At 39.3% G+C, this 25,026-nt stretch overlaps 1 protein-coding gene across 1 annotated transcript; it reads right to left on the reverse strand.

Moving 5' to 3' along the window:
* Nucleotides 1-743: 743 nt before the first annotated feature.
* tbx4 (T-box transcription factor 4) lies at nt 744-23,936 on the reverse strand. Its single transcript, XM_054601431.1, has 9 exons — nt 23,812-23,936; nt 16,561-16,706; nt 16,014-16,108; nt 9,834-9,953; nt 7,978-8,125; nt 2,516-2,668; nt 2,112-2,200; nt 1,660-1,895; nt 744-1,552 (listed from the first exon to the last, which is right to left on the reverse strand). The coding sequence occupies exons 2-9, from the start codon at nt 16,702-16,704 to the stop codon at nt 897-899; spliced, it is 1,641 nt and encodes a 546-aa protein (XP_054457406.1). The 5' UTR covers nt 16,705-16,706; nt 23,812-23,936; the 3' UTR covers nt 744-896.
* Nucleotides 23,937-25,026: the final 1,090 nt, after the last annotated feature.

Consider the following 25,026-nt stretch of genomic DNA (forward strand, 5'->3'; position numbering starts at 1 on the left):
ACTTTTTGACATCAACCCTAGCTCCACCTCTTCATAAGGTAGTGGCATTTTATATTTTTCTTATGTGTCAACAAATACCATGAAAATACCCAAACCACCAATGTATTGATCTTCCATATCAATAAGCAAGACCGATGCACAGGTAACAGGTGTTTCTTTATTACCACAAACACAGCCACTGTAATTTGTTTGAGTCAACCCTACATACACCGGTCTGCTGCCAGACATACTTACCAGCTGATCAATTGTATATTTTAGTCAGTCCAATCACATGACTGGATTATATGAATAAATAATACATAGAGCGTTAATGTTTGTTAATTTGTCTTTGAGGCTCTGATCTCGTCATCCCCAAAAATTGAAGTACCAAGCGCTGCATAGCAAGGAGTGCGGAATGCCAATAATACACTGGCCCCTGGCTAGCTAGTGCCTGCCACTCTTCACTGTGCTCATACGGCCTTTACAGCTGTGTTGTCACGGAAAAATAGTGCCCACCCTGGACCTTCTCATTGGATTTGTTGACAATAAGAAAAACATAAAATATCAGCAGCCTTATTCATTAAGTGTGCTCTATCTAGGTGGAATGATGTAACACATCATTCCACACATGTAAACGCATCATGACTGCACTTTGCATTTGAGTGTGGAAAAACCAGCCTATCTTTACATTTGCTACACATCTGCATAAGTAAAGAGGTCGGCCACTGTTCACCACACACAGTTTTGTATCTAATACTGCTTCAGTGAGAATTCATGGATAAAAATGGCTTTGAAGTGCAATTTTGCAATGATCACATCTGTGGTCTAATATCATTGCTTGGCATCAGCAGCCAACCGTGGGATGTGGAACCTCCGACTTGTACATTGGACAGAACTGGGTCCTCTAATTGTCCATGTTAGCTGTCAGTCCAGTGAGTCCCAGCGCTACTCAGCCCCATTTGGTACTGATAGGATGGATCCCGGATAGATATAGTGCCTTGTGTGGGATAGGCTGAGAAATCTCTGTGAGGCCGGAGTGGTGACCCTGGCTTCTTGTGGTAAAGAGAAGGATGGCCTGACCTTTCTCTGGATCCTGAAACAACTGGAGAGCAGGATGAAGAGGAGGATGAAGGAGTTATACCGGGCAGAACTCTCTGAACCGTAGCTGGGTTATAGAGACCCAGGTCAGCCTGTTGTCTTGACGGCATGGATGATGTTGGATGGGTTACAACCGGCGTGACCGTGGCAGTATTGGTGAAGTGAGCAGTAAAGGGCTGGTACGGGACACCCTCCACGCTGTAGCGGGGGTAGGGCTGCATTGTAGCCCACATGTTGCAATTTATTGAAGAGGGGTTGGCCAGGTCATCTGTGTCCCCTACCCCTGATCCAGACTCTGTCTCCATACTACCGTACATACAAGCTTCTCTAGAAGTGATTGCTTCTGTGCAGTACGGATGAGACATCAAAGGCGACTCATAAGAGGTAGCTGAACGAAAGTAATGCTCCTCTGAGACCACCGATGATGTCTCTAGATATGGCCGCTTGCATCCAAGCTCTCGGTGTCGGGCATTATCTGCAAATGGATATAGGTAACAGCATAATTTATTTTTAACCAGGAAGTACTCAATGGGCACATCTGATTCTGTACAATAGCTAAAAGAACAGTGGCTAAGAACATACCTCTGTGTTTGAAGCAGTGGTACAGAAGGCTTGGATCTCTGCTCTGAGGGAAGTGGCTCAAGATAGGATCTTGGGGTTCTGAGTTCGACAAAGGAACCCCAGTCTCATACTGATAAGAGGACAGGACTTGAGGGTGCCCTGTGAGAACTCCTGCACCAAGCTTCCCTGCTAGGTGGCTATGCGAGGAGATGAGCCTCTGGCGAACCATGTTCTTTGAAATCACTGGATATTCTTTCCTGTACAACAGAAGAAGCAACAGAAGTGAAAAGGAATCAGTCTGCCATGCCTGCAATTCCACTCAACATAGTCTTTCAGGAGGGGAGGTATCTTTTTATATATCCAAGCACAAAAAAAATCTCCTGAAGAGCTGATGTTTATGAGAGACTCCCCATGTGCTAAATGGTCCTACAGGACCTGTCTTATATTCCTGGTTCCTTTTTGTGTAAACATACCCCTGTAGTCTTGAAACGCGCAGATCTCCTTCTTCACTACCCCGGAATCCTTTGGCAAATGGATTGTTTTCTATCTTTAGCTGAGTGATCTAGTAAAAATGATATTTCATTTAAGATTTTATTCTCAATTACAGGAAGGTTCTGTGCTAATGGGGACAGGAAAGCTGGCAACACCCATGCACCCCAAGGTACACTTTAATAGTTGGATTTAAAAATCAACACCTAGAAACATTTACAACCACTTTAACTCTCATACTTAGATAAACATGATTAACCTTCAAATAAAAAAATGTTTGAGTATAATCCCCTTTCATCCATAAATTAGGAGCTGACACCAACAAATGTTTCTATTGTATTTGTAAAACTAGAAATATTGCATGATTTTTAATTTATAGTTGCTTAACCTTGTGGTTTTGATAAGAGGTTACAGAGATGAAGGCTGTCTCGTGAAAGTTGTGAGTGCAGTAGGCAGTGTTCTTGGATCCAAAGGCGTTGTTTTCATCGGCTTTGACTATGTGTAGTCTGGGCTGGTACTTGTGCATAGAATTCAGGATGATCTAGGTAGGGGAAGAAAAGATAACACATTTCATTTTTAACTTCTTATAGCAACGGTCTATTAACAGCCAATATGGTGTAGTACACATTTGTTTTTCACCACTAGCTTGCAAAGAAAATGACAAAGTTAACTGGCTTAAAGTGTTAATAAAGACTAAGGCTAGCTTTACACGACAACGATCTGAACACAAACCGCAAAAGTGGCGTTGCGTTCCCACTTTTTATTTCGCGTTTAGACGAGCGACTTTGGGTGGAAATCTGCATGCACACGGGGACGCAAAAATGTGTGAAATTTGATGTAGTATGCATGCCAGGTGGCTAGGTGGTACTGTGAAGCACTGCCATACAACAACACCAAGAGCGCGCGCATGCGTTGAAACGTCCTTCTACTTCTCTCCTTAGCGCGAAATCGAAATTCGGAAAACCAAAACATGGCAAAGAAGCCAAAACATGGCAAAGAAGAAGTTCAAACAATTGCCCTATGCCTAGGTAATTAATGCGCCTTCTATGTTCTGTTATGTGTGTTACTACTCGGCTTATTTGCTGAAATGACTCCTGGATAGTTATAAAAGCAGATAGAATCTCCGACTGATGGATATAATCCGACATGTTAATTTCCTGTATGTGTGGCCATTAAAATAATGTTGATTCTGATGTTTGTTGGTGTTTGGCTGTACTGCACATGGGTATGACGTCAACGCGTAGGCAAGGATAGCAGCGTGCGTGCGCAGCTCAGAGCACACTTTTGCGTTTTCAACCCTTTAGACGGGAACGTGACGGTGGAGCGTTTTTAAGATTTCCACTCTGGAGGGTGGGTTCATTTTTTTGCGTTTTTAAGCCCCAAAAACGCTGTCGCCGTCTAAACGAAAGGCACATCTGATAAAATATTTTGTCGGTTTCACCCGGGAGCGTTGTCGTGTAAAGCCACCCTAAATGCCACAGTTGAAGTTTTACAGTCGCTGATGTACTAACAGTGTAATGGCAACAAGAGAAGATCAGCTAAACAACTATAGTATGCTTTGGCAGGTTGGGACACTACACATTATATTGTCCTCACTCTCTCCAGAATATTCAGTCAAAAATGTTTCCATGCAGCAACATAGGCTGTGTTTTCAATTGGCCCCTTATTTATTTGGTAGTGAATGACTATTAATTGAATTAAATTATAACCAACAATTCAACGACCATTGAGACTCCGATATGAGTTAATGACCTGGGACATAATTATAAAGCTCATGATTATGATGACATTTCAACACAATTTCCCTTGAGGTACAAGGCGATGCAAAAATCTTGAAAAATGCCCAACATCCCATAATTACTTAAATTAGTTGCTCTAGTCCTAGGATTTAGTATTCGGTATTCACTTGTGCTAGCAGATTAAGCACAGGGGAAATTAATTAAATTAATAAAAATGATGATGGCCCAATTCCATTTGAGTGACCTGGTAAGCCTACCGAGAAGGCAAGCACAATTATGTCTTGAACAAAATAAAGTTCTCAAGCTATTAAACTGCATTCTCAATGACGTTTCGAGGGAAAACTATTTTCTCTCGGATGACAGTTGCAGTTTTAAACATGTGATTAGCATTGTCAATTTAAACAACACTTAGTTATGTTTAGGTAACAAAACATCTTGGTTAGAATTAGTAACTCATGGTTTTGGCTTAAAATGTGTGTTATTCGAAATACTTGAATAGATTTAAATAATTCAACATTGAATTTTGGTTTCACACTGGACACAAGCTGCTGTCTCCTTGGTGAAAGTCCTGTGTTTGTATGACTAACCCATCCACCCCAACCTCCTCCCATGCAGAGTAACGCTGACTTTGATTAGAAACTTCAAAAAGAAACGGCCGTCATGGAAACAGTAACCACAGAGAAAATACATTTCCCTTGAAAGATAATTGACAGTGCAGTTTCGTTGTTTTCATAGCTGAGTATAGTGTGCGAAAAGTTTGCAACTTTGTAAACTAAAGTATGAAGATGTACATTTTTTATACTGTATAATATCAGTATAAAGCATGGACTGGCATGCTGTCGCGATGTCTACCCTTAGTTTAGACTCTCACAGATTTTAACCAACAATAATTTAATGTGTAAAACAAATTAACATGTACACCACACATCAGCTCTCATAAGTAACCCTATTTTATGTATTTTTTAGAAAATAGATATAGATATTAATACTATGGTCATTCAGTTGGAAAAACACACATTAGTTAACCTTAAATGCAGTAAACTGTGTAATTCCCTCACACAAAGTCTGCATAATTGCAGATTCACAAGCATGCATAATGCTTAAAGGTTCTATAAACAGAACCACTATATGTTGCTCTAGAGCACCAGCACCTCAGACCAATACAAATGGGCACGTCAACCTCCCCTCCCTTGTGTCCTGGGTCTTTTGCCATGTGTTCAAGTGCAACTTTTTAGCCAAGATACAGGTGAAGTGATTCAACAGTGGGCCTTCATCGGCACTAGGTCTGTATAAGGCCTAGTGCTTATGCCATGCTTGTTACCACCATTCATTTCCTGCTGAATTACCCATTGGAATCAATACATTCAAGTGCAACATTGTTAGATTGGATTGGTTCAAAGCATTTTTCATCTCCATCTCATTTGATCTGGAAATCTAAATGTGTTGTGTGTTAATATAGCAGGTAGCATGTGCTGAGTCTGCAGAGTGTTTAGGTTGACTGGGTGGCTGCAGGTCGGCTCACTCGCATCAGTCTGCTCACCGCGGCCGACTGCTGTGCCCACCGAAGCGTAGCAACAGTAAGGCAGGGTCACCACTAGTCCAGCTCTGTCAGTGCTGATAAGCATCAAGCGTTGCACTTTGGCTCCCCTCCTCATTTGCCAGACACTCTCCCAAGGAGCCCTATCCTCCTGGGCAAAGGTTGAAAAGGGCACAGGGAGCTAGGCTCAGGTTGAACATCGAATGTCCCCGCGCTGACATGCTCCTGTTGCTGAGGCAGGCTGGAGAGACACAGATAAGCTATTGGCTGGTTCACCAGAGGCTTTGTGTTGACCTTTGTCTGCTCGGCTGTTGTTTGAGGGTGATACTGGAGACTCATGAGTGACTGTCTGAAGGTAGTGATCAGGGAAGTCTTCCTGAGTTTAGTGAGAAGCGAAAGAAGGTATTATCTTCAATGATATGACAGATATGTGCTTGTGATAACTTCTTGAAGCACAATAAGTATTATTTTATTACCATAGCATGTAATGACCCAACCCTATTGCCAGACTAGAATGTCAATAATGGATGATTCTGCAAAACCCAGATTAAGGTTAGGGAAAGATTGTAGTTATGGTGAATAAAAATGTGACTATTAATATAAGGGAATTCATGTGATGGGATCCAACATCCAGTTTAGACATCCATTCACCACCCCAACTTCCACACCCTTACTTTCTGCATTGCAAAATAAAAGTCATATTACTTCCTGCATTGGTACTGACTCTTGGCAATGGGCATAAATTGTGAAAGGCGGTTTTGTCTAATATGGACGTCTTTCTTTGGGATACTAGGCTGAATAACCATAGAACAAGAAGAAGAGTGTGAACTACAGTTGAGTTGAATTAGTAATTTTTACACAGTCTGTATTGTGTATAGTTAGTACTGAATGGGAGTTCCTTCACTCCACAGTTAGAAGCCCTGCCCTACTACACACCTCCCGATCTTGGCGTCATTTGGGCTCCGCCTGGCCTCAAACGCGCTCTGTCCTCATTACTCGCCCTTATCACTGGCTTAGCACTCAACTCGATCTGACAGCAGGCCCCACCAAGGATCTTAGAGGTTATGAACCTAATGAGCCCGCCCATTGATGGGATGGCTTTAGACAAGCTATCCCAGAGTCCCCCTGGAGAGCGCTGCATCAGTCATACTCTTCAACTCACTACGCAGCTTCTGCCTCCTCAGTTTCTTTCATTCTTCCTTTCATAAATCTGCTGGTGAAAAACACCTTCACCCTTTTGCTGTTTGCTCATGTACCATATGGAATTACCTCACAATCTATATGTTTCTTTTCACTGCAATGTCCCTGACATTAGGTGGAATCTTTGGCTGAACAGCGTTCCCTCCGGTCATGACATTTCAGCAATATGTTGGAGTGTTGGAGGAGCACAAGGAATTTTAGAAATAAATAAGTGTTAAACACATGTTTGACTGACCTTCACCCTGCTTACTGCTTTATGTTTGATAAGTAGGCCTGTTTCTGAACTGTATTTTACAGGGCATCAACAGTTCACTCATCATTTGCACTCTTGAAAAGACCTTCATCTTGAATAGGACTTGACTTGCTTTGGTCTTTTTCTTGTTTTTAGCCACACTAGCACTGGGTATGGCAATGTTGCTCTTCAGCTCACTCCACCACTTTGGTCTGGACTGAAATATGTCAACATCCACTGGATTGATTGCCCTGCAATTTGGTACCTATATCCATCTTGCCCAGATGATTCATCCTTATGACTTTAGTGAACCAATAACTTTTCCTGAAGTACTACCAGCAGGTTAAACACTTCACTTATTCAGTTCACTATCTCTACATCTACAAGATGGATAAGTGCACATTTTTAGTGGTTCAGAGATAAATGTTGAACTGTTGAAATACAATGCAATTCATAGTAAATGGTAAATTAACTTGTACTTGTATAGCTAGTTCTTCAATCGCTCATAGCCCTTAACACTACATGCCATTCACCCATTTATACGCTGAGGGCAGGATCATAACTCATTCATACGCCACACATACACAGCCTACTGGAGCAATTTGGCATGCCCATGGACTGGAAGATCGAACCGACTAAGCGACTACACAGAATAGAGCAGGTCGTCCCTCAATCAGAAGATTGGCGGTTTGATCACCAGCTCCTCTAGTCCATGTCGTTGTGTCCTTTGACAAGACACTTAACCCCGCTCAGCTCCCGAAGGCTGTGCCAGCGGTGTGTCCTGATGGGCAGGTGGCACCTTGCATGGAAGCCCCTGCCATCAGTGTATGAATGGGTATGAATGGGTGAATGACAAGCACGTTTTATAGTGATTGGAAAACTAAAAAAGGGCTATTCAAGTACAAATCTATTTACCGCCGACCCTCTGATTGGAAGACGACCTGCTCTACCTCTGAGCCACAGCACCGTTGTATAATTGTGTTATGAACTGTTGCCATGTTCCCAGATCTTAGCAATTCAATTGGTGGTTAAAATGTTATCATAAACTATTGGAATAATCCAGTCAATTTTGTAATAACATTAACCCTTTCCTTGAATAGGTCTTGAGTTACTCATTACTTATATACTTTGCAGGTACTCACATGCCCAAAAGGGTCCAGGTGATTGTTTGTTAGCTTGAGCTTCTGAAACGACACCAGTTGCCTCATCCAGTGAGCTCCTGTGGCGGGGGAATCAGGGTGCACATAGAGTCTGCCTGGCATTGCTGGTTCGGCTTTGCCAGCCACCATCCTAAAAACAGATTGAGAAACATGCAGAAGAAGACTGATAAGAAAAGAAAAAACTACTGTAATGCTGCCTCTAGCTCAAACCGACTTCTTTCACTAATACGCTGTGCAATAAAATAGTTATAATAGTTTCTGTCTGTATATATAATATTTCAGTTACTGTGGATTCTCTACTGTTCTTTACTGTTTTTTACAGTTTTTTATTGCTCATTTGCTTATTTATAATACTTATTTTGATCTTGTTTTTTATTTTTTTATTACCGTCTCTTGTTTGCACTATCCTCTGCTGCTGTAATCCTGTAAATTTCCCCGGTGCGGGACTAATAAAGGATTATCTTAGCTGTTTACAAAAGCTAATGCTATCCAACATTTAAAGAATACAGCTCGGTTATTCTTACAAAGCTCACTAAAAATATTTGTCCTTGTCACAACATGAGTCAAGTCTCCTTTACCACAACATAGCAATAAAGAGGCATACAACACTACTGCGCTCAGCCCTCAAAGTATTATATCCCTTAGACTTGAAGGAGTTGGCCTCTGCTAATACATCATTACTAATTATGGTTCTCCAGGGTGTTGCTGAGGATCACCAGAACTCACCATCTGCAGGCCATGCTACAAGATCAGAAACAAATGGCTCTATAGTTACGTCCTTTGTGTTCATTTCAGCTTTTCCATTCAAAACTTTTTGTCCACCTATGAAAAGTGGCAGTGCCAATATGAGCAATACTGAGTACAGTCCGGCAGCTATTTCTCTTTGACCAGTGAGTTGACTGTACCTGGCAGTAAGCTGTAGCCACTGATGATGAATAGTAACACTTATCTATCAAACTATGCCAGGCTTAGATGACTTGCTCTTGTACAATGTTAAATTAGAATTTGAAATTAAAAAATGCATTGGAAGGCTAGGTCTACAAAGAATTTGTATGGCATTTGTGTCCCTTTCTGGAAAGCTGGCAGGGCATTTTAGTAAATGCTGTGCATCTTTGGTGAATAGAGAGAATGATGGTAACCAAGTGACCAATGACTGAAGCAGCAAGTACACAATATGACTCTCCGTCCATGTATCTGACGGAGTGAAGAAGGGAGCGGAACAATGATATCCTGGTTTGGCTTTTTGCAGTGACCTGTGATTTACAAACTTAAAAAAAAGGTCTTAAAACTAGATTTTGTTATGAATACCCTATAAGAAGTGCCACAGCATTACTGTAGGTAATAACGCTTGACCTGTTTTCGCTGATATTATACCATGATATTATTTAGTGTTGCACATTCCCTAACAAACATGGAGTTAATAAACTTACCAACAATTTGACAAACAATAGCACAGTGTTTCAGTTGCCTCGGAATCCTGACAATACCTTGACCATAGTTTTTCTTACCATTAGCATAATCCATCCCTAATGTTACCCATACAGTGGTTGCTATACTGTTGTAGAAAAATCAAGAATTATGAAAATCATACAAAACTTTATAATTGATTGTAATCCACTGTTTCGTCTCATGTTGGCGATAAGTGTTGATAAGCAAAATGGCAACTCAAGGTTTCCGCCTTTGTATTGCCTGCCTGGCCTAAGTTGACTACCTGCCGGGCCTAGGCATTTGTTAAACAAGTAGCTACAATCAGCTAAGCTGCTAAGCAAGGCTGTAGCAGTAGGCCATGGGGCAACCTTCAACAAGACTCATCAATGGCTATGCAAAGAGAAACTTACCACTTGTTATCACAGAACTTGTAGCGATGGTCATCAGCTGGGACGATGTCAATAAGAAGGATGTATTTGGTTTTGGGGTTCATCCCAGTCACTTTCACCTTGTAGCTGGGGAACATCCTCCTGTTGAAAATGTAAAGGAAAGTCATCAGAAATGCTCTAATTTGGTTTTTATATAAAGGCAACAATTGATTATTATTGTCTTAAATAATTGAGCATTAGATTAAATTAATTAGCCTGAGCACCAACATAAGTTCTTATTTCTAAACAGAAATCAGTGTGGTTGGAACCCTTAAGAAGGATTTGATCTCAATGTGTCTACATGATTGTGAGTTTTCAGAAAAAAAACTTTTTTGTTCATATGCAACCAATTTCAGGGACCAATAAAAACCTGCTTTCCCCAAAAGACCATACGTTGCTCTCTGCAACAATGTTTAAGATCACCTTGGCCTGAAGATAAAGTGGATGAAACCTACTTCTTAACAGATAACCCCACTTAGCACATGATGGAATAAAACCTTCAAGGATAATTTTCTTGTCCTTGCTGTCAAAATCCTCATATTTTCTGGCATGGTAATGATTTGTTTCTGCAGGCATTTATTTGGGAGGAGACTGAAATCCTCTCATACTTGTGATACTGAGAGGCCATAAAAACTATGGCAACACGCTCTATCTTTCATCTTTTAAATGCCTCCAGACTACAAGACAGAATATGTTAATATAGCACTCACAGCAATAAAACACATGAAGGGAGCTACCTTTCCTGACCTCTTCTGGGAAACAAAAACGTTTTTATCCCATCTGCGCCAAAGGAAATTTCGTAAAGGGCTCAGCGCCCCTTATAAAGTCCTAAGTGGTTTTTAACGGCTCCAGAGATCGAACAATAGTTTAGATAGCCGACCCGTCATTGCCCAAGAGGCTATGGTCAAAAAGTCCTGCAGTTTATCTGTTGGTGATGTCCATGGCAACAATTTCAAACATTGCAGGACAATCCCATGAAAGGCTTAACATGCTCTCTGGGAAAATGGTGTAGCATCCAAAAAGCATCTACATACTTGCTGTTCCAATTGGTGCAAATTCTCTTCTTCAAAAGGATCATAGCGCCTGACACCATCTGATCATGTTACTGTAAATACTCCCTCACGTAAGAGAGAGAGGAGGTGGATTGAGGGCGGGTAATTTAAATCTCTCTCTCCCAGGCTTCAAATGCAATCAGTAGGAGAGATCAGTCCTTGTTTCATCCTTACTTAAAGACAGGTTAATCTTAGAGGAACATTCAAAGCAGACATCTTCTCATCTCCGGCTCCACTCATGCCATACAGATAGAGAAGACGGAGGCCTTTGTCAACACATGTGGCCCTCGAATTTGTGTAATATGGCCTTAACTATCTAGAGAAGGGCTCGGCTGCTCAGTTTTCAGCTGTCCAGCCAGACAGATAAACCTGGTGCACCACAATTGTAATCACAAATGAATGTTGTCGAGTAAAAATGTGTCTTGGGTAGAGATACGACTTAAGCTGGGTTCCAGAACCACGCATGCTCTTAAGGTCTTAAGGTTTAAGGATCCTTGGGGGAGGGAGGTTACCAAATAGGGGATTCCAGACGTTTTTCGGCGATCCAACAAGCATTTAGTTTGAAGCATATTGCGCCCTTTAAAAATCTGCTTACCCAGTGTTGAAGCATTTAAATTTGGTTTAAAAATAGTAGGACTGTCACTTTTCCCAAAGAAAACCCATCAAATATAATTCCTTCAAAGGGATTTGAATGCAGGATGTAGCTAATCCTAAATTCACTAACCAGACGCTGTAACATCTTAACCCTTTACTGTTGAAAGCCTTGTTAATAATTTTTCTGCCAGAAGTGGGTGAATGCAGCCCTGTAGGCAAATCCTAAACCAATTGTATGTTAAAACAATTGTTGTAAAATTAATGTGGATCATCCATTCGCTGTACCCCCACTGCCTGACTTAGTTTACAAAGTCAGCAAACAGCTTTATTCAAAAAACATTCTTAAACTATGGCGTTGTGTAGCTGTTCTCAGGCAAAGTGACTTTCACTGTAGTCTTGTCATTGAGCTGTCTTTGTCTGTCTATAATCTTTTATGCTTGTGATGAAAAATGGTATATCTTGGTGTTTCATATGTGCTACATCTATAAAAAAAATCAAGGTATTGCAACTCTAGACAACTGATTTTCAAAGGCAGAAAACATGAAGGCATGCATATACATACGGTTGTGTGACTAAGTGAGTGAGTTTAAGAGGAGCATGAGAAATGGAAGTCGGAGAGTGTGTGTATGATATCAGTGTCAGGGCGTGTGTGTGTGTTTCTGTGCCCAGCCAGCTGTTTCTCTTAACAATCCCACATGTTTAGGCCCTCCAGTGATCCATTCCCTCTCTGGGAATCTCCAGTACCACGGCAAGATCAAAAGAGTGTTAGGGGGGATGATGAAGCGCCACAACTTAGTAGACTCGGCCTATTGTGGGCGCTGAATTCCTCTTATCAACCCGCCGCTGCTCTCTTGACGGGCTGTGTACAAAGAGGGAGAGTGAGGGAAGAGCTGCACTGGGTGCTTTGAAGAGGGAGGATTACGCCTGGACAATGACACTCACAATAACAAGTCTACTAGTCTCAACTAGGTGCTGCATGGGAGTGGACTGAGCAGGTTTCATCTCAGAGTGTCGGGGAAATGTGGGATCTTCTGCATGACGGCCTGGCTGCTCTGCATCTGTACCTCTTCCTCTGCCACCTCTGCACTGACCCTCCTCAACTGTGGGGCCCAAACTCTTTTTAAACCAGGACACTCCTGATTGAAGATTTTTTTTCATGGCACCATGTTCCACAGATATGTTGATAAAATAGGTTGACAGTTTCAGTGTTTTTTCTTTTGTCTTTATTTTATTTTTTTGCAGTAAATTTTGAACATAAAGTCCCCAGTGTATAACATTGTTTCATAACCTTACATGCAGTTACACAACCTAATATATATATATACAAATTTTGATTTGACTGAAAGAGAGGCATTATCAGCACAATCTTCATATATTTACTTAATGTTAGTCAAGGTGTAGCTTCAATTATCATTCTAATATGTTGCTGAATAGTTTAATGAATAATAAAGGCATCATATTTTAAATGTATATATTAAATGTAGATTTTTGTCAAATCTGACCCTGTCAGGTAGAGATATTCCATCCATCCATTATATGTAACAGCTTATCAGTTCCAGGGTCGTGGGGGAGCCAATCCTTAGCTGACATTGGGCGAAGTACAAATCTAAACACCATAATAAATCTGTAGCTGTTGGCAGTTGTCTACCTTGCCTCACAGTAAGGCTTTTTATAAAACAGAGGTAATCCCTACTGTTAGTGATGTTTAAAATGATACACCTAACACATGGCATTGAACTGTACATTTTAACCCTCACTTTCACAGTCTTTCTGCTCACATCAAACTCAACACCCTTCATATCCACAGAACAGACTCCTTTCCCCCTGACCTTGACCTTTCAGTTTCACAAACAACAGCATAGTAACTCATCATCTTCTACTATATCATACACTGGAGACTCTATTGAAGAGACAAACAAAAACGGAGAAGACAACGCAGTATGTCTTTACAAACTGGGTCTCATTGTAATTCTAACAAGATAGTGAATGTGACACCCTGTCATTGTTGCTAGCCACAGTGGTACAGTGGAATGTACAGGACAACCCTACCAGAGATCAGAATGTTTTTGAACACCTTCTCAGTTTTACCATGTTATCTAATCAAAGTGGGGTTCAGGATCCCCCAAGAAGTTACACAAAAGGATACATTTCTGCAACAAAAATATTTTTGTAGCACTTTACATTGCTTGGTAAGAACATGATGATAGTGGGGTAATAATTTGATTATAAAGAGTTAATAATTAAGTAATACTATGTGATTACTGATGTATTAACCACGTTATAGCTTAGAATTAACAATGTCTATGCATAATATTAGACTAAAATGTATGTAACAGGGTGAAAAGTGTAATATACATTTTACAGTATTATCTTGAAACAAAAGGGAATGTTTGGTACATGCTGTAGGGAGAATGAATTTCAGCATTATAATGTGGTTCCAGTTTTGACTTCCAAGAATTTTCATGTAATTTTGAATATATTACGGTTGCAAAAACAACAACCTATATGACATCATTATTATCAGTTTAATACCCCATTTACTACATCTATTCAAATATTACACTGATATAACCATTTAATCGTTAGCAGGTTACCATATTGTTACTGAAATATGGCTATCTTTAAATATGTTTCACAATTATCAAGCTTTGCTTTTGGCCCCTCATTACCCTGTTTCATACATTTCATTCTGATAGTAATCAGATAAACCCTTTATACAAGCTGCTAACATGTTACTACTGAGCTGTAATGTAAAGAGATACAATACTGTCCTCTGATTTTAATCACATTTTAGTTTTTTCCTGGTAAAATACTAGATGAGTTTCCCTTTACGAGCCTCTAAAATGATTCAAATGAAACAATCAAAGAAGGAAAAAAAATCTGTTCATCTTACATCTCAAAGACAAATTCAGCCTTTGGTTAGGAGAAGCCAATGGGCATTGCTTTGTTTGAACATGCTTAACTGAGATGGTTAACAGTATACCTACAGTACATCAGCATGTTAGTATTATCATTGGGAGCATGTTGCCATACTAGCGGTAGCATTTACCTGCTGTTGTGCCTAAGTACAGATTCTGGCAGTAGACTTGTTAATTTATGATTTTTAGGGCTTGGCTGACTATGGCTCTCTTTTCCCCGATATTTCACTCAGAGCCTGGTTTAGATTCCTAATTGTGTTACATTTTCTTGTCTGCTATGTGATTAATATTTGAAACATTTTCGGTGAATCACTGGAAATGTATAACTTTACTGAAAAACTTTAATTTATTTATATTATATATATATATATATATATATATATATATATATATATATATATATATATATATATATATATGGAGGATTGAGCCCATATGTGTGGGACCTTAAGCATGTCTGCTGCAGACTATCAGTACTGGAGGTAAACCCAGACCCAGTTTCCCAGCACAGCTGCACATCTAAACCGCTGCACAACCCTTCAAAGGGCTTTACGGATTCAGAGCCCACTTTATCAGGTGGACAAGGGAAAGCCCATCTCTTATGGTTATGCAGCATTAAGGAAAAAGTATGGTGACCTTTTACATTTTTTTACTAGAAAAAAAACATCCCATGAGGAATGAGAGGCTGAGAATGTACTCATTCTCTGGTTAATGTCCAAAGGCCTCACTATCTAATCCTCAGGTCGCATTAAATCCAACAAGCCAAGTAGTCATTTGTGTTTTCAATTATGTAGTCACTGCTGCGGGAACTCTCTGTCTCTTTCTGTAAGACAAAGTTATAACCGCTATATGTTACTTTTACAGAAAGGTATAAGACTCATTTTGTGTAATAAATCCATCACTTAAATATCACTTTCTTTGTAATGTTCCACAAACTTATGAAATATATGAGCAGCTTTTGAGTAGTAACAAAATAATAACATATGCAACATCGGTAGTTCGATCCCCCGCTCCTACTTTCTGCATGTCAAAGTGTCTTTGGGCAAGACACTGAAGCCCAAATTAATCCCGAAGGCAGTGCCATCGGTGTGTGAGTGTGTATGTGAAAAAGCATGGCACCTTGCACCATGACACACTTTGCATAGTATTACATACAAACCTATGATCATCTAATTAAGTTATGCTTTGTTAATGTTTAATATACACCAGTAATTAAGATAGACAGTACATGAAAATACTTGAAACATTACATGTTTACAATGAAAACATTTAAATAACATAAATATAAAATATATATTGGAAAAAAACACCCAAAAGATTGTGTAAAACAAATACCCTCTACTTTTGATTCTCATAAATGCAGGATTTTTACTTCTAATGGTATTATTACAGTATTTAAAATGTGAAAGATCTGAATATTTTTGATTGGTAAGGTAATTAATAGAAAAGCACATATACATTATATGTCATCTAAGTACCTTTACTTTTTGGTGGTGGATCAGAAATATGTTTTTTCTTTAACTAACTAATGACTTTCCCCATCTTTGGGTCTAGACTGCACTGTGACAGATGGATGGTGTGTTTGCTGCTTTACTTACCTGCCTGCTTTAGTAATGATCATCTCTGTGCCGGCCTCATGGAACTTCTTCCACAGCTCCCTCTCATGAAGAGCAACCTTAATGTTCTCAATATTCTGAAAGAGAAAATAAATCACTGTTACACTTACACACATACAAAACAAAACCTCTTCACCATAATCTAATAGAAATAATCTATCAAAAAACACACAAGGTAATTTAAAGTATTGGCATTTTAACACAACATATACAATCATCTGCTGTACATGTGACATTTGTAAATCCACTCCAGCTCTTTACAGCAACTTATTGATTGTATCAATATGGCATTTGTTTTGACACCTTAAAGGATTCATCAAGGAGCAGGGTTTAGGTTGGTATGATACACCATTTGTTGTAAACAGATGTTTCCACTGTTTCTACATGTTTCAATTCATTTTTTCATTAAAAATCTCAATCAACATGTCATTCCTTTTTAATTAACTTATAACTATCTAGAGAATCATCCCTCGATATTTCAACAGTCTACAAACTGCAGCCATATGGACTCAAAGGACTCCATGTGTACCTGGTCGGGCTCACTGGAGCTGGGAATGGTGGGAGCTGTGGAGAGGCCCAGTCTTGACTGGTCTGCAAGGAGATCCGTCTCCCCACTGGTCTGGACCCGGCTCATACATTCATCCGTCACAGCTGAAAGCTTTTCCTGCAGCATCTCTGCAGGATCAGAAAAAAAATCCTCAGCTGTCAGGGTTATCTGTGAGTAGCTGTGGAAGCAGAGAGAATACACAATGTAGACTATGAATCCCCTACTACCGTAGCAACTGTAAAAATGCACCATTAGTCACTGCCAAGTTCAGCTCAATTGCACATATTCAGTATAGCCTAAAGACTTCTACATGTATGTGTAGTGCTCGCCACACTATGTTGCAGCACTGCCCTTTTCCAATAAGTGTGAGGGGCTGTTGGCCTCGGGCCAGGAGTGTAAGTATGAACTATTAAACTCTAAGTTACCATATACTACCATCATCTACATTCATTTTACCAGGACAATTTATTTTATAGGAAAATACAGACAAAATTATAAATTAAATAACTATGTATCAGCAGGGTTTAAAGAAATTATAATTGTAAACTTAACTGTGAAAAATTGTATTAAGATGATTTCTCTGTTGTTTTATTTAGATTTTTATTTGACAGACAAAATTCTAATTTTATCATTAACACATTTCCCTGCTGCTCAGTGAAAGTAAATCTAGAAACCAGCTCATTATTCTGCCTCTTTCCCGGATATTTTTTTTTATCTCATAATTTATTATTTTTTTTATATGAAAACAACTAATGGTTGCATTACATCCTCTGTTTAATTGAAATGTTGATGTTGCAGCCCAGCAGATGTTGGCCAAAATTTCACACATTTGCAAAAGGTTTTTGAATGTTATTTAAAATATCTATGTTTTATTGTAGTGTATAAAATCCCCCCTTCCCTGGAAAGAAGATTCAGGGAAAGGTGGGATCCTCTGGGAATGTCTGCTGCTAAGGTGTTCTGTTATAAATAAATCTATATAAATAAGTCACGTGTTTTGGCTATTTTTTTTTTTTTTACTTAAATTGCATTCATAAGCTGAACTGAAGAACACTCTTGAATCTCAAATGTGGAAATAAAATGTTTCTCTCGTCTCTGCTACATCAGCATATGTTTGTAATACAAGAATGTGCGTTTCTTCAGCTAAAACAATGTGATTTGTTTGGATTGGACGTCCAGCCACAAGTCGCTGCTGTTGGTAAGAAAGTCTGGCAAAGGCCCTTGATGTTGGAAAATAGGCGGATTGTGTTAACTTGAGCCAAGTAGTATTTAGAGGGGCTTATATTATTGAACGTAGGATGTTGGATTGAAGACAAAGTTCTGAAATAGGGCAGTCACAATAACAGGTTTTCCATACACAACGTGTGGCCAAAATAATTCAAATAATATTATTTTATTTTTATTTTATTTAGTTTGAAAAACAAAACAAACAAATTTGGTAATAAAGATAATAATCATGCTTTCAGTCAATATCATCTTTAACTTTGTGAATTGTGCAGTTTATCTCTTTTTAAAAAAAAAAATGAATTACACTCAAAATGTAGTAAGAATCTGTAACCATAATTGTATATATAAAATGATTTAAGAGCACTGGATAATCAAAAGGTTAACTCTGTTTCATTGTTTGCACCCTTCATTGCATCCCATCATGCAATTGGGACAACTTTACACATTATTTAAACTTTTTTTTTTTACTCATCTGCTCCTCTTAGGCATGAAGAGGTTACAAAATTCTGCACCCTATTTATCTAGAGAGTCCCAGCACCTAATAATTGTCTGTCCCATACAGACGTAAACTGTTCAGCTCGATGACCATGATGGGCAGTCAGCAAGTTAACAGCTCAGATTGGTAAAAGGAACACTGGAAAAAGACCTCAGCAGTGAATCACACCTCCCCCAAACAAAACAGTGGTAAATAAAAGTACAATCTGGTGTGAGAAGTCATGTGGAGCCTCTAACCGGTAATTTAAATTTAATGGCATGACATGCAGGGCAGAGATTTAAAGAAGTTTGAAACTAGATGGATTTTACAGGAAAGGACCAAAACCAGTGAAACAATCTGTTGAAACCACCATAGTGCAAGAAAAAATGAAGGATGTATTTTTTTTTTGTCATGACGTTGACAGTCATAAATCTATCTGTCCCTCACACCTTCAGAACCACTGCAGATTGTCTTTCACACTACTTCATAACCCAACATCTGTCTCATCCGGCTGCCTCAGACTTTTGAGGGTGTCATCCAGCTCCAGACTGCAAATACAGTTCTTTGAGTGCTATGCATGAGGCTGGAACTATAAGTGAGGTTTTTCACAAAAATGTACTGTAATAGGCTAGAACTGCTCTTTTCTTGCACGAATTTAAAAGAATTCCATCACTTCACATGGACATATTTCATTATCAGACTATAATTTGTCTTTCATATCATGTTTTGGCTACTGTCTTTCATCCTGATCACAAGTTCTCATCCCTCTCCTATAGCTCAATGGTGTTCTAAATTATACTAACTACCAATCTTTCGGAAGAAATGCGTCAACAATACCCAAAGTCCACGTCATGTGTGGAGCCTGTTGCTTGCCCTTGAAAAACACAGGGCTGTTCACTCCTCAGGACTTTTTGTGGGCCTGTAAACACAGAGCGGCCACTCTCTTAGCCATGAAAGTGGAGAGGGGGCGTCTACTGTAAACTGATGGAGACATTTGTGAACGCTAATAAAGATAAGGGCTGACAGGGAAATGATGACAGAGCCCTTTTTTTGTGTGTGAAACTGTGCCTTTCACTGGTGCTGTTTAACTTAGGAGACCATGCCAGAACCCTGATTCCTTTTCTGTCTCTCTGGACACTCAATCTGAAAACATATTTCTTCACACACTATGCCATTTTATTCCCTGTAAACTCTGTAAAAAAAAAAAGGAAATAAATGAAAACTGTTAAATATTAAGACTGCACATTTGAATGCAGGTTTTATGCAAATCTCCACTGTTATTTTGCACATCTGTGGAAGTCATGTGGTCTGCACATACGTCCCACTCTGCACTGACATTATTCACGTCCTTTCAAGGAGGCTGCAGAAAGTAGAGTGCAGACCTTAAATGACAAAATGCAAAAAAACAACAACCTGAAAAGCTGAAAAATAAATGTGTGTGGTGTGTGTTTGAAGGATACGTGTCAACCGAGACAGCTGTAATACATTTCAATCTGCCGCCATTTTGTGTCTGCAGCTCTGATGCATAAAGGCCAGAGCATAAACAGGCAAGGCTTCTCAGTCTAGACATCAACAAATATTAGATGATGAATACATTAATAAAGCTCATACAAATACAACATGTTCCAACACATCTTATCAACTGAACAGTTTGACAGTATTTCATTAGGCTACCCTTCACTACAAATGCTGGAACAGAAATTAATTTTAATCATAGATTAAAACCAATGACTGACATTTCATAAAACAACACGGACATTATTTTTTTTCAAAGATTGAATGCAATTGCCACTCTTACAGAAACTCATGCCGCGTGACTTTCCAATCTTACTCCATATGAACAATGAATAGCCCGAATACCTAATGTCTTCTAGGGGGCTACTTTAGGATAATTACGAACCATTTCAATAACATCCTCCACACAAAAAAGGGAAGAATTATATATTTGTTCTATTCTTTTTGTTATTTTTTACATTTCACTACGTTCAGTTTGCAATCTGCTGCTTGCCATTACTTAAGCAACAAATTAACTTCTAATACTAATACTGCTACTACTACTATTAATAAAAAAGAATAATAATAAAAAGAATACCAATAATAATAATGTGGTGAAATAAAGTGTTATTATTATAAATTCATGTTAAAAAAAATAGGTTTCATCTGTAAATAAGACCAATATTTTTTCATTTGATAATGGTGTTACATAACAATAATAATGTAGGCCTAACGTGTAACAAAAAAGAACAAAACGCATTAAGAAATGTGCACAAAACCAAAATAAAGACAACAATATTATCTAATTTGCTGGTCCACGTCAGCCTATTTCACACTCCTGCTCTCCCCTCCGACGTTTTCTGCCCATAACTGTCAGATTCAAATCTTCCATATCAGATTTTGGGAGTTCAGTGGTCTAATTATCGCTTATTTCCCTCGGATGACACTGATGCCTATTTTATATTCCTCTTGTCCATTGGTGCCGTCTCTTTAATACACCAAGCCAGCAGATAATCAGCAGATAATGATTAAACAGCGCAGCTTATCAGACTCACAGACGTGTCTCTACTGTACCTCACGCAGTAAGCTATCATCTGCTTAAATCCATCCCTGTGCGCCGCAGCCCTGTCCTCAGCCCACTGACAGCGGGGTGCTCCTCTTCCCACACAGCGGTTGCACGTGGTTTTGAAAACGCCTGTTCTCATGCGGGAGTTTGGGGGCTGCAGCGGCGGCTGTCCGCTGGGAAGTGTTAGTGCCTCGTTCGGTTCGGCTGCCTTAGTGCCCTTCAGCTTTCCAGCACCGAGCTGCGTTCTGCGCCTGTGCAGGGCACTCTCTGAGCTCTGTGTGTGTGTGTGTGTGTGTGTGTGTGTGGGGGGGGTTCTTACGTTAAGGTGTTTTCTATGAAACACATACTGCACGTTGAACACACCCAGTTGCTCAACGAATTGTATATGTGTGTGAAACTTAAGCAGCAAGGACAGAGTGATGTGTCCCCTTGTTTCTCTCACCGGCCTGGCCCTGACTCTGCAGCGGGGAAGCAGTGCCCTCCAGGCGGACTGTGCCTCCTCTGAGCCCCGGCACATCCAGTCACAGGACAGCAACACTTCCACCACCATCTAAATGTGCCTCACTCAGCCAACCTTAATCATTTTCATAATGATCTCATTTTGGGGACCAAGATTATTTGGGTATCTTTACTGAAATTGCCTACATGGACCAGTCCACTTTAAGCCGCGATGAGGTGAACCTTCTCCACGTCGTTCCTCTAGGTCAGCGGGTTGGACTCGGCCTACACTTAAGGGTTTCATTCACCTGAGTTGATCCTGACACACTGCTTTAAAGTGACATATACGTGGTCAGAATGCACAAAACCACCTATAGCAATTATTATAGCCGAATGAACATTTTAGCATTGTGAAATAACCTACTTCACTCAAAAAAGAAATCCACTAAAAAAATGAGGCTATTTTTCCACGAAAAAGCAACCCCCAAATGACTCTGTTATCCATCAAACGAGATATTACCTCTGATTAACAATACATTTAAATACAACAATCCAGTCAACATTTGATATTAAGTATAACCTACAGTATATTTATCACACATACACTTATATTTTGTTGCTGCGGTTTACATTCCTTATGTTGCGAATTCAAAAAATGCACTACAGGAATGTACTACTGTTTTTGTCTAGTTAGTCATGTGTTTGTTATGTTACAAGGTGAAATTCGTTGTGCATCCTTGTGTTGCATTATGACAATAAATTATTGAGCCATGATCCATGAACTATATTCTACTAAATATCTGTGGAAATAATTTTTCTTCGGACTTGTAAAATGATCATCTATAAATGAACCTGACAAATTCAGTCACCCACAACAAATTAGTGACCACATTATCCGGCTATGCAATTCAAATCACAGTTGTAGTGGTACACAGGTTGAATTTCTATAACGATTTCAGTGACTCATTTTGGAGCAATCACATTGACCGAGTGATACACTCAGATTCTGAGAGTTATATTCAAAAAGTTTTTCAAGTGTCGGAAATTTGGCCCGCTTTGTTTGTAACTTTTTTTCACCCTTCATTGTTCTCTAGTCTTCTCTGTTCCCTAGACTATTTGTTTATTTGGTTCTTCATATGACCCCACTGCTACTGTAGGAAGTCCCCCAAACCAGTGGTATCATATTAACGATCATGTTGCGATTTAACTTTTTATTTTGATCGGTTGTTGGTCTGAAGTTATTATGGTTATAATAGCTGGGAGTTTTTTTTCAAACTGAATGTAGCCTATATAGGATCATAACAACTTGAGAAATGGTTTGATTTAGGCCTAAAGAAATGACTCTGGTAAATTAGAGGTCTGTTTAACTCACGTAGTTTAATGCTCATTTGGTCAATTCATGCGATTAAATTATCCTTCATTCTTCAATGTAAACCCTTACAAATGATATTTAAGAAAAGTGTTTTGTTTGAAATATGCGCTTGCGGTTTTGCAGGAGGTTAAATGAAGCATACAGGCTGCGGCGCGTCTATATAAATCAGGTGCCAGCGTGACTTGTATATCTGTTGGTGACATGAGCGAACGAGCGGCCGCCGTTTTGTGTGTTTGCAGCTCCGCTCCGCTGCCTTTCCAAGCAGCCTGGTAACGCTGCTGACAGACGCTCAGCTACGACTCTCTGCAACTGCTGAAAAGTGGAGATGGATCAGTGTTCTCCAACCTCAAACTATTAAGCACACACGCACACACACACACACACACACACACACACACACACACACACACACACACACACACACACACGCACAAGCACACGCGCACACGCACACGCACACACACGCCGCCGCCGCGCTCAGGCTAAACTCTAAACATCACATATTTTAAAGTCGATAAATCATTCGAGTAATTTGTATTCTTTTATTCCTATATTTTTCAAGTTTAACGTTGAAATTGCTTATTGATTTAATTATAGTATCGGTAGGCTATATAAGGAGTGTGTTGAGGTGAGCAAACAAGGTGTCTATCCACACCACAGAGAGAAAGAAAGATGTGGCTGATTTTACATCAGTGAACGCCCTTCTGTCAGAGCCAATTAGACAGATATCTCTGAATAGATAAAGAGCCATTCAGAGCCAAAGTCTGGTACATTCAGCTTTTTGGAGAGCGATGGGCCTTATATTGCCATGCGCTAATAATACTATGAGTTTTAAACAAGACTGCACCATCTAATATATATTTAATTGTATATAAGGCCAAAGCCTGTGGAATAACTGTATGTGAATTTATGCTGCAGAAATGTGATCATAACCACCAATATAACCAATAGTGGATCAAAAAAAGCTCTTTCATGCATTTAAAAATATATATAATTAGTATTTTTTTAACCAAATTTAACCATTTTTTATTTTTGACTGGCTTTAGCATTGGATACATAAACTTGACTAAGACATAGAAAAATGATTGGTAGAAAAAAGCCTTCGTCTTAAGAAAAGTCCTGATGAGTTTTGGATCAGTGTTAGGGTTCTCAGTCTGTTCTTACCTCCTGCTTTGCTCTCAGCTCAGCCGGACCTCTGTGCTCCTTCAGTGTCCTACTCTCCACTGGGGGAATGTCAGTCCTCAGTGGGCTAGACCCACACAGCACCTCTCTGGGTATCTGCTGCAATCAGAACGTCTACTTTTTTTATAGCAACGGAATTGAGCTGAAGTTCTCGAGGGGAATTGAACCTAGACACACTCCCACCGTCACGTGGTCGGAGCAGGAGGAGGTTGCAGCTGCAGTCACTCAGTGTTGGACTGGGAAATATGACTTCCATTTGGTGATCACTGAAAGGGAGACACACACCATTATCCATAGGACTCAATCCTGTCTCCCAGAATTCGTATGAATTAACTTTTCATAGAACCTTCCATTAGTGTGATAATTCATAAGGTGCTCATGGGATCTAAGACAAAAACACATTTCATGAACTCCTATGGAGTTCAATAATAAAGTGAACTCCATAGGATTATCCTCAACCAAATCACTGACTGCAATACATTCCATATAAAATATAATTTACACTGTTTGTGTGTATGTGGTCTTAAATTGTTTGACAGTTTGCTTGTGTTCCATTGTGTCCAAAGTATTACATTATAGTGTGTTGCTGTATTGTATAACAGTCTACTCCTTTTATATAAATATTTTAAATGAAGCCACATATCTCTAAATTAGTTGATTTAGATGTTTTCAAATAAACTGCCCTTACTTCTTTTATGGATTAAGGAAATTCACTGCCATACTTCTATACTTTTGAAGTTAAATTAACAATTTAAAAACTAACCTGCTTTTCTCAAAAATGCATTGTCACTTAGCTTAAAACAGGGCTATGGCTTAAGATAATGACAAATTAGATGTTTTGGAGATGCACACAGATTCGCAAGATAACCATGTCATGCAAGAATTATGTGAACACAAAAAAGTGTGACATTGTCCACTTCTCTGATTATGTGGCAATTTCAGGTGACAGGGTTGTAGCAAATACATAGTTAATTTCAGCTTGATGTTATTGAAAAAGTAGGCCTACATTGGTAAAATCAGGTATTTTAAATGGTTGTTCATGTAAGTGCAAAAGATGCATTAAATTTGAATACATCTGACCAAATTCACAGAATCTGAATCTGCATTTTGCATTGAAGTGGACGAATAATTCAGACACTGATACATGACACTGATTTGCTCTAATGTTTTACTAACAACTCAGTGATTTTGTCTGGT

This window comes from Anoplopoma fimbria, chromosome 1, assembly GCF_027596085.1.
Source record: "Anoplopoma fimbria isolate UVic2021 breed Golden Eagle Sablefish chromosome 1, Afim_UVic_2022, whole genome shotgun sequence".
Lineage (NCBI taxonomy): Eukaryota > Metazoa > Chordata > Actinopteri > Perciformes > Anoplopomatidae > Anoplopoma > Anoplopoma fimbria.

Coding starts and splice junctions, on each gene's coding strand:
- tbx4 (XM_054601431.1), bottom strand. CDS start 16,704: ATGCTGCAGGAAAAGCTTTCAGCTGTGACGGATGAATGTATGAGCCGG. Junction 16,109..16,560: donor GCTCCAGTGAGCCCGACCAG/GTACACATGGAG, acceptor TTTCTCTTTCAG/AATATTGAGAACATTAAGGT. Junction 1,896..2,111: donor CGCGTTTCAAGACTACAGGG/GTATGTTTACAC, acceptor TCTGTTGTACAG/GAAAGAATATCCAGTGATTT.